The 10590-nt window shown below is 37.9% G+C and overlaps 1 protein-coding gene across 2 annotated transcripts in view; it reads left to right on the top strand.

Moving 5' to 3' along the window:
* Brwd3 (bromodomain and WD repeat domain containing 3) overlaps positions 1–10590 on the top strand; it is an 85662-nt gene that overhangs the window by 4209 nt on the left and 70863 nt on the right. The window contains exons 5-7 of one of the 2 annotated variants that reach the window (XM_021187307.1): positions 5076–5226; positions 5473–5571; positions 9097–9513. In XM_021187307.1, coding sequence (XP_021042966.1) covers positions 5076–5226; positions 5473–5571; positions 9097–9212 — 366 coding nt within the window. In that variant the 3' untranslated portion in view covers positions 9213–9513. Of the gene's footprint in view, positions 1–5075; positions 5227–5472; positions 5572–9096; positions 9514–10590 lie in introns of those variants that run through there. The other variant, XM_021187306.2, reaches the window with a different exon arrangement.

Raw genomic sequence — 10590 nt, 5'->3', positions numbered from 1 at the left:
AACTCAGAAATCCGCCTGCCTCTGCCTCCCGAGTGCTGGGATTAAAGGTGTGCGCCACCACACCCGGCTCGATCATTATTGTCTTTAAAAAGTATGTGTACTTATGAAGGTACTTTTTATCATTCTAAGAGTCTTTGTTCAAAATATTCAGGCTTTAAAATGTTTTTGGCAGTATTGCAGATTGAACCACGTGCATCATATCAACAAGCCAAGCACTATGACTGAACCACAGCCCTGGCCCTTTTAAGAGTATTTTCATATTGTCATTTGATTCAAAACAACTACTTTAAAACAATATATTAGCATTCCATACATACCTATATTCTTTTCTTACCTTACATAGCTTTTGTCTAATTACTAACAATAGCTTAAATTAGCTACTTGAATAGCAGACAAATTTTTGAGTTCTGGTAGCATAGTTATTGCATGTGTAAAGTATGTATGGATGGAATTTAAACATATGTGAATTCAAAAGTGCACTGTGACCCACAGTCATAGGAAGCCTAGAAGGAAGCATGTGAAACCTATGGCATGTACTCAAACTCAGTGCAGTGCAGTGTCATAACATCAAAGACACTGCAGTGAAGCAGACAGTCTCTGGAAGGTACTGTTACTATTGACTTTACTAGAGCCACATACACATTGTTGCTCACAGAAACAAGTTAGCACTTACCTCGAGTTGGATGTAGGAAACAATAATTCAGAGATTAAGATTGTTCTGGTAGTTTGTTTGAGAACTGTGGAAAAAAAAATGGTATCCCAGTACAAGTGAGCTGGTATTATAAGTGAAGAGAGTGGATGTCAGGGAGGTAAGAATTTAGATTTCATGAGTTCCTCTTATAAAATTTTGTCTTGAAGTCATCCTCCCCCATAAATATGAATGTATGAGGTGTGTGGGGAATATTGTGTGAATATGCCTGTGAGTATATGAATTCATGTGTATTTTCTGTACATGTGGAGGCCAAAGGTTGAAGAATTATTTTCCCCATTTGCTTTGTGCTTTTTTTTTTCTTAGTAAGCACAACAGTAAAACTGATTGTATGTAAGTTTTGAGGGCTGAACATTCGGTATTGGAGAACCAGTTGGTGAGCTCTTCCCTGGGAAAGACTATTTCTCCCACTCTCAGCATTCCTTACTATTTTAAATAGACTCTCTTTTATACATTTTGGTAATTTCGTACATGTAAACAAAGTGGAATGGTACTAGCCACTGGATACACCTTATTTTTTGAATTAGTGTCTCTCACTGAATCTGCTATTTTATTCAGTACAATAGCTGCTCAGTAAACCTCAGGGCTCCCCCTGCGTCCATGGCCTTAAGGCTAGGATTCCAAGCCCACATTGTCTTACACATGGATGCTGAGGATCTCAACAGAAGCCCTCATGGTTGTGCAGCAAGCTTATTACAGACTGAACCATTTCCCAGCCTGCCTGAACTCATCTTCCTCATGTTTTTCACATGACTGGTAGAAAATAATTTGTGTGTTTGATTTTTATTTTTTTTAAACAGTAATTGTTTACTGATTGTTTAGTAACCTTTTTTGTAACAAATAGCAATTCAAAGGCAATTTGTGGACATTCTCGAACACTATATTTTTTTATAAAGAGTTTATTTAATCTGTCGGCCGATGCTGTTTACTGCTGTCAGTGGATTCTCTCTGTTGAGCGACTTCTAGAAGACAGATGTATCCTCTGAACTCTTCTTGATTTTTATCTAGCCCTTTTAGCAGTCTTCCTCCCCCTCCCCCTCCTTTTTTCTTTGTTTTTAGGCAGTGTTTCATTGTAGCTCTGGATGTGCTGGAACTTGCTCCTGACTCAGATTGACCAGACCAGGCTGGCTTGGAACTCACCAAGATCTGCCTGCCTCTGCATTTGGAGTGCTGGGATTAAGTTTAGGCAACCACATGTTCAGCTACTTTAAGCACTTCTTGAAGTGGGGCAACCTAGAGAATGCTTGAAACTAGGAGGGTTGTTTGGGGTTTTCTTTTTCCCAGGGAAACCTTTAAACCAGTGGAAAGAAAAAGAAAGGTGATTAATACTGATTAACTTTCAGAAAGTAGAGTTGTAGGGAGTCTGAACTTCTTGAAGTCCACTCTGCCTTGTGTAGCCAGACATGGTGGCTGCACTTTTAATCCCAGCACTTAGGGGGGCAAAGACAGGTGGATCTGGTCTACAAAGTAAGTTCCAGGACAGCCAGGGTTGTTACACAGAGAAGCCCTGTCTGAAAAAACAAACAAAAAGTGTTCTGACTAAAGAAGGATCTGCTGTTCTTTCCGTTTCTGCACAACTGTTCCCCCTTTATATTCAGTAATATATATTTTGCATAATTGTCTGAAAACCAGACACTTTTGTTTCTGTAAAGTTGCTGAAAGATTTAAGATGTGAGTTTTTGATTCAGTTTTGACTTTTAAGTAAATCTAAAAGATTAATTAGAGAACACTTATTTATGAGACACAGTTCTTACCTCTAGGGAAAAATACTTTATTTTTGCTTCTATTTTAGTGTCTTTTTAAGTGGTTTTTCTCAACCAAAGAGGAGAAAAATTTATTGACAGGTAATAACTTCTAAATATTAACCGTAATAGAATTGCTTATCTTCCTAGAATTTTAATAAAGATATTTTAATTCTTTGATTTTGTTATACTAATCAAACAGAAATCACTCAGAATATGAGTTCTTCCGGGAGCACTTATTATATTTATTTTTTTAAAGATTTTATTTATTTTGCATATGTGAGTACACTGTAGCTGTCTTTAGACACATCAGAAGAAGGCATCAGACCCCATTATAGATGGTTGTGAGCCATCATGTGGTTGCTGGGAATTGAACTCAGGACCTCTGGAAGAGCAGTAAGTGCTCCTAACCTCTGAGCCATCTCTCCAGCCCTATATTGATTTTTAATTAGACTTTACAAATACCCTTACTCACTTTTTCATTGGCTGATTTATTCAGAATTTATCTGGCCGTAGTTTATGCTGGGCACTTTTCTGAGTGCTAGGAATAGGGCAGCAAACAAACCATAGGAAGCATTTTATGTATATGAATGTTTTCTTTGTATGCTTGTCTGTGCAGCATATGTGTGCCTGGTATCTGAGAAGGTGCTAGAAGAGGCCATTTAATCTCCTGGGCCTGCGGTTGCAGATGAGTTTATGAACCACCATGTGGATACTGGGATTTGAGCCCTGGTCCTCTGGAAGAGCAGGCAGTACTTTTAACTGCTGAGCATCTCTCCGACATAGCCATTTCCCCAGCTCCTGGTGGTGTTATGCTTTTAATCCCAGAATGAGGGAGGCAGAGGCAGGTGGATGTTTGTGAGTTCGAAGCCAGCCTAGGCAACATAGTGATTTCCAGAATGGCAGAGACTACACAGAGAAACCCTTGAAAAACAAAAGAAAACAAAACAAAAAAGAAAAGACAAGAAAGAGACTATGTTACCAGGACTTTTATCTTTAGGACTTGGTTATCTATAATATGATTTGCATAAGAACATGAATTAGATTATCCTTTTTAAAGAAACAAAACGTTGTATAGGGAAAACAATTCTGCTTTACTGTGCACATATATGTGTATTGCTGGTACTAAGGGGACAGACAAGTAGTGAGTAGTTAGTTGGTATAAGTAACTCTTATTCTGTATAGCATCTAGATTTTTTTTTTTTTTTTTTACAGTCCAGACTATCCCCCTTCCGGTCCACACGCAGACTGTTCCACATTCCATACTTCCTCCCTCCACCCCATCTCCAAGAAGACTGTCCTCACCTTCCCACCCCACCCCACCAGACCTCCCCACTCCCTGGGGCCTCCAGTCTCTTGAGGGTTAGGTGCATCTTCTCTGACTGAGGCCAGACCCAGCAGTCCTCTGCTGTGTATGTGGTGGGGGCCTTGAGAGACTTTTTCCCTTTGAATTTGTTTTTCTTTTGAGAAAGAGTCTTGCTTTGTAGCTCGGGTTAGCCTGAAGCTCAAGTTGGTCTGCAACATAGTATGTGGTGCTTATTGGTTTTAAACTAGTGGTAATCCTCTTGCTTCAGGCTTCAAGTCCCGGAATTTTAGGCATGTGACACCTTCCCGTGTTTTAATAGCTCAGATTCTTCCTGTCTTAAAGATCTCACTATGCATCCTTAGCTGGTCTGGACTCAAAAGAACAGACATCTGCCTGCCTCTACCTCGGATTTTTTTTTTAACCAGTTAATTCTCAGTACTGAGTAAATGAAATCAGAGAGTTACTTAACACTTAGTTTTTTATTATTGGCACGATCAGGTGTTCTTTTTGTACCACATTTTATATAAAATTAAGTTATATGATTTAGTAAGGGTCTGTAGAATAGAGAAAGGCCTGTGCTGTGTAAATTTAAATGTGCTCTTCTTACTTTGTATCTGTTTCTTTTCTTTTCTTTTCTTTTTTCTTTTCTTTTCTTTTCTTTTGGTTTTTGCTTTGGTTTTTCAAGAGACAAGGTTTCTCTGTGTGGCCCTGCCTGTCCTGGAACTCACTCTTTAGACCAGGCTGGCCTTGAACTCAGAAATCCGCCTGCCTCTGCCTCCCAAGTGCTGGGATTAAAGGCGTGTGCTACCACGCCCGACTGTCTGTTTCTTTTTTAAGACTTATTTTTATTATTTTTAACTCTCTGTATATGTGTGTGCCTTAAAGACAGAGGAGGTGATAGGTTTTCTGGTATTGCAGGCAGTTGTAAAATACCTGATGGGGGAACTAAACTTGGGCCCTCTGCAAATACATTATATGCTGAGCTATCATTCCAGCCGTGTTGTGTCTGTTAAAATTGGTTCAAGTATGAATTAAATATGTAAATTTTAATTATTTTTTATTGAGACAGTGTTTCTGTGTGTAGCCTTGGCTGTCTTGGAACTTAATCTATACATCAAACTATCCTTGAACTCACAGATCCATCTTTTCTTGCCTTCTGCATGATAAGATTAAAGGCATATTCTACTATTCCCTGGCAATTTATTTAGTTTTAATTTTCTTGATTTCATAATGTAAAATACTTTGCTTTATGATGAAATAAGTTGGTACCTTAAAACTAAGTATGTTTTTTTTCCTATGTTCTATTTATTCTATTTAGGTGGCAGCCAATGCACACATTCCTCCAGACTACCTCCTTAAAATTTGTGAGAGGATTGGCCCTTTACTAGATAAGGAAATCCCTCAGAGTGTTCCTGGGGTACAGACATTACTAGGTGTCGGTCGGCAGTCTCTGTTACGGGATGCCAAAGGTAAGATTTTTTTTTTAGATATATAACACTGTTACAGAGGAAGATTCAGAGATCAATGTAGTTTCAAATGAATATTCACATGCCTTTAAAAATACTTACTTTGGTTTAGTTTTATTAACTCGATGATGTTCAATAATTTTCTAAATGTACAAGTAAATTTCTAAAGGTGTAGAATGAAGTTCTTTTGTGTCAAGCACTAGAAACCATGTTTTTTTCCTTGACTGACTTTTGGTCTTTTTTCTCTAGACTGTAAGAGTACACTATGGAATGGGTCTGCTTTTGCAGCTCTCCACAGAGGCAGACCTCCAGAACTACCTGTAAATTATGTGAAACCTCCAAATGTGGGTAAGTAATAGCATGCGAGTTAGACACATTTTCTGGATTCATTCTTGGACTCCTTTGATAGTCACCAAAAGTAGGCACTGGAATTGAATTTGAAGTATAAATGCATTGTTTATATTTTTGAGTACATTTTTTGAAGATTGATTTCTATGTATGTGTATATATGTGTATCTTTGTGCATGTGTATATTGTATATACTGTATACTTAAAAAAGCAGTAGGCAGGACCATAGAGAGTGTTGGATTCTGCCAAGGAGGAGCTACAAGCATTTAGGAGCCACCCAAAATGGGTGTTGGGAACTGATTTTGGGTCCTCTGGAAGAGCAAGCACTCTTTAACCACTCAGTTATTTTTCTAACCTCTAGCCAAGTTCTTAATGGTACAATATACTTTAAAATGACATTTATTTATTTACTTAGTGGTGTGTGTGTGTGTGTGCGTGTGCGTGTGCGTGTGTGTGTTTGTGTACGTGCGTGTGGTGTGTGTGTACGTGCGTGTGGTGTGTATATGTACATGCAACTGCACAAGTGTAGAAGTCAGAATACAACTTGGAGATTTCTGTTGTCTGGATCTCCGGAATCACACGCAGGTCAGCAGGTGTGGCTTTAGGTGTCGTTAGGCACTGAGCAATGTCATGGACCTTGGGGCTATGTTTTAAAAGTCATTTTCTCCTCAAACAAACTCAATCCTCATTTTGTAAAAGATCTATTTGGTCCGTTTCATCTCTTCCTTAGCAGAAACTTGGTTCCTTCTTGAGCCAGGATCTCGTTGGTTTCTGCTGGCCTCTAGTCTACTGTAGTAGGGGATGATCCTGAACTCCTGATAACTTCTGTTCCCACTTCACTGGGATTATAGTGCTTTACTACCACACCCTGCCTCAGGAACATTTTTGAACATAGAATACAAGGAGTTTAAGCCATATGGTTTTCTATTTCCATGTCTCTGTATTGAGTTTCTGCAAAACTTTATAGGGAATTGCTTAAAGATAGCTCTCAGAAGAAAAGAAATGTATGTTCTGTTTATTTTTCATTGCCAAGTTTATAATTATGTTGTGTATTTTATATCGGTCATCTTTCTACTTATTTTTTGTTGTTTTATGACACAGTCTTCCTGTTTCCCATACTGGATTAGAAGTCACTGCTTAACCAGGCAGTCCTCTTAACTTGCTTCGTAAGTCTTGGATTTTAAAGGCATGGACCACTATACCTTTATCTATTTTTTTAAGACAAAATATCACCATCTACTGTACTGAAATTCACATGTCCCTAGTTATTCTCTGGCCAAATAATTTTTCAGAATTACTAGTTACTAGTGACTACCAAGATGATATAGACCTAGCTCTAAACCATTTTGATTAAAGCTAACCTTTCCAAAGTGCTTATAAAACCAAGGCACTGGAAAGTCATTCTGCTTCCATAAAAATAATATATATTTTTCTGTAGTTCCCAGTGCTTGCACACTGTGCCCTCAATTTTGAATGGATACATTTCAAATCAAAAGATAAGCACACTTTTTGTTGTTGGCTCTTAAAACTTTTTTGAGACAAGGTCTCACTATGTATCCCTGACTGGCCTCCTACTCACAGATCAGAGATTGGCCTGCCTCTCCCTTCCAACTATTGGGATTAACAGTGTTTGCCAGCTTGTTGATGGCGTGTTGTTTTTTTTTAGTCAAGGTCTCATGCTCAGGATGGCCTCATGGTAATCTTTTGTTTCCACCTCTCTAAATGTTGGGACTACAGATATATGCTTCTATACCTGTTTTATGAAAAAAATTCTCAAGGAGTACTGTTATATACAGTAAGTTAATAGAACTGATTAACCTTCAGAAGTTAAATAAATTGAGGGTAGAGATTGTTTTAAAGGATTAAACATAAAGCTTAGTAAGAGAAACTGGATACTTAGGAGTACATTGCTAACAGTACTCTTTTTAGAGCCTTCACATTACTTAGTTAGGTTTCACTGGATTTGTTTTGCTAATACTTTTTTTTAAACTTTGTCATATCCCTATAGTTTATATACTGGAATTTTTATTTATAATTTACTGAATTGAAGAAGGTTTTTTTCCCCCTCGTGAATTTATTTACCTTCAAAAGGATATGTACTCCACAGAGATCCTCCTGCCTCTCCATTTGGAGTGCTAGGATTGAAGGTGGGTGACACTGTGCCAGGCTTTAATTTCTTTCTTCAATTAGGTTTAGCTAGTGGTGGTGGTGGTGGTGCCTGCCTCTAATCCCAATAGATGGGAGACAGACACAGGGGCAGGAGGATCTCTGTGAATTTGAGACCAGCCTGGTTTGCAGAGCATGTTCCAGGACAGCCAGGGCTACAGAGAGTTCTGTCTTGAAAATCCAAAAAAGTTTAAGTTAGCTAAGTAATTTTCGGACACCCAGTGCATCATTCTGCTTTGTTTTGGTTCTCTCCCCTTCACTGTTCTTTCTCCTTTCCTATTTTACCGCTAGCCTCCTTTTCAAAAGTCACTTTTCTCTTTTCATTTTATTAATTTATTTAGAGATAGGTTCTCACTGTATAGCTCCGAGTGGTCTGAAACTCCCTCTGTAGACAGAGATCCCACCTGCCTCTGCTTCTCAGGTGCTGGGATTAAAGGCAGGTGTCACTGAGCCTAGGTCTTCCTTCCTTCCTCCCTCCCTCCTTTCCCCACACTCACTCCCACCCTCCTGCCCTTCCTTCCTTCCTTTAGTGAGATAAGATCTTATTGTGTAGCCCAGGCCAGCCCTCAGTTTACCATTCTCTTTAGCATTCCTAGTGGGATAATTACTAGCATGGGTCCTAATTGGCTGGCTCTTATCTTTCTTTCTTTTTGTGATCTTGATGGAACCCAATGCTTCATGTACTATAGGTAACTTTTCCACCTCTAAGCCACAAACCTGACACTTCTTTGTTTTGCTTTTGTTATTGTTGCTTCAGTTTTTGAGAAATATTATCACTTTCTGGCCCAGGTTGGCCTTAAACTCAGTGTGGCCCTTCTTCTGCTTGAATGTTGATGACACTGTCGAGATTACAAATGAGTATTTGAACTGGGCATTTCTTTCAGGATTACTGGAAGCTTGTTACTCTTAGTAATTGCAGAATTGTTGGTATGCCTTTTAAAATCTGAACATCTGCTCTGTATTTGGACATAACTTTAGGCACAATTGAGTCCATTTTCACATAGAACATACCAATCAAGTTTAAAAGATGTAAAGGAGCTCTAAATTAGCCAGGGCTCTATAGTGAGACTGTCTCAAAAATTTAAAAAAAGGAAGTAAAGATTCCAAACATTTCAAGGGAATATATCTGGGAAACTGGGTTATAGCTTCTCTGTTTGCAGCATAGAAACTTGAACAAGATCTAGAGAAGTCATAATTGGCCAAAGTTTGCCTTTCTTCCTATCTTGTTTTTATTACCATATCATGTTTGTGGTCAATTATTATTATTATTATTATTTTGAATATACTTACTGAGCTGCAAAATAGATAATTAGCTATATTGCTTATTTTATCTTTATTTCATTTTATTTTTTGAGTCAGGGTTTCTCTTTGAGGCCCTGACAATCCTGGAATTGTATGTAGACCAGGCTGGCCTCTGCCTTCTAAGTGCTGGGATTAAAGACGTGTGCCATATGGCCAGCTATATTACTTTTTAGAATATATTCATCTATCAATCAGTCATCTATCTTCGGTTTATTTTGTAACGTGGGAATGAAGCTAGGGCCTTGTACGTATTAGTTAAGCTCTGCCACTGAGCTGTATCAGAAGCTATCCTGTGTCATTTTGATTCTGAGAACACTGTTTTGCTCCAGCCGGGCTGGCCTATTAGTGTGCTGCCTTCTCCTGCCTAGGTTTTCTATGTAGGTGGGATCAGAGGCCAGATTTGGTAAAAGGCCTGGCTATTTTTAAAGTCAAACATGTTAAGGCACAATGATGCCTAATAAAATTCTCCCTTTTAAACTGACTAGTATACCGAATTTTGACAAATGTGTACATTAGTGTTACTTCCAGAATACTAAAGGATATAATGTTCCCATCACTTTCTAAATATGTATCTCACAAACCCTGAAAATAAGTAATCATCTCTTCTAAGATTGTATCTTTGCTTTATTAGAATATCATTTGAATTAAAGCATACTGCATTCAGCTTTTTGTGTGTATCTTTTTTCTTTGTTTTTTTTTTGTTTCTTTATTTTTTTGTTTGTTTGCTTTTTTTGTTTGTTTGTTTTTTGACAAGGTCTCATAATGTAGGTCTTCCTGTCCTGGTGGAAATTACTAGGAGAACAAGTTTTTCCTGTTTTTTATTCCCCTACCTTGGACTTGACCTTCACAAAAATCAGCCTGCTTTTGTCTTTCTAATGCTGGGGCTAATGGTGTGTACCACCACACTGAACCTACAGATCTGTTTTTTCAGACCAAGGTCTTACTAGGTAGCTCAGACTCACCTAGAAATTTCTATGGAGACCAGGCTATCCTTGTAGTACAGTGATCCTCCTGACTAGCTCCCAAATACTGGGGTTTATCAGATTCCTTTTAAATGAATGTTTTATGAGACTTAAGTCATTTCATATGAGCAGCATTCCATTTTATTAACCAGTAGTATTGCATTGTACTGATACATTACATTCTGTTTGTTTAGGTCCATCTGTTAGTGGACAGTTGGATTATTTCCAAATTTTGGCTATTAGGAATAAAGCCACTTTAAATGTTTTCATATGGAAATATTCATGCACATCGTTTCATTTTGAGAGGTAAATATGAAGTAGAGTTGGTGACTTGAATGATAAGTACAAACTTAGAAACTGTAGAATACTCTCAAAAGAGGTAGTTCTATCTTATTTCCACCAGTGATGCAGACATTCACGGTTGCTTTATATCTTCATCATTTCTTTGTATGGTTGGTTAATATCTTTTTATGTGCATATTTGCCAGTTTATCTTCTGTATATTCTGTCCTGTGCTCATTTTAAAAATGATTAGCCCCTTTTTCTTAATTTCTTAATATATTTTGGCTATGTTTTTTTTTTTTTTTTTT

This window comes from Mus pahari, chromosome X (genome assembly GCF_900095145.1).
Source record: "Mus pahari chromosome X, PAHARI_EIJ_v1.1, whole genome shotgun sequence".
In the NCBI taxonomy this organism is placed as follows: Eukaryota; Metazoa; Chordata; class Mammalia; order Rodentia; family Muridae; genus Mus; species Mus pahari.
Note: the sequence above shows the minus strand (reverse complement) of the source record. Positions and strands in the feature narration are given on the sequence as shown.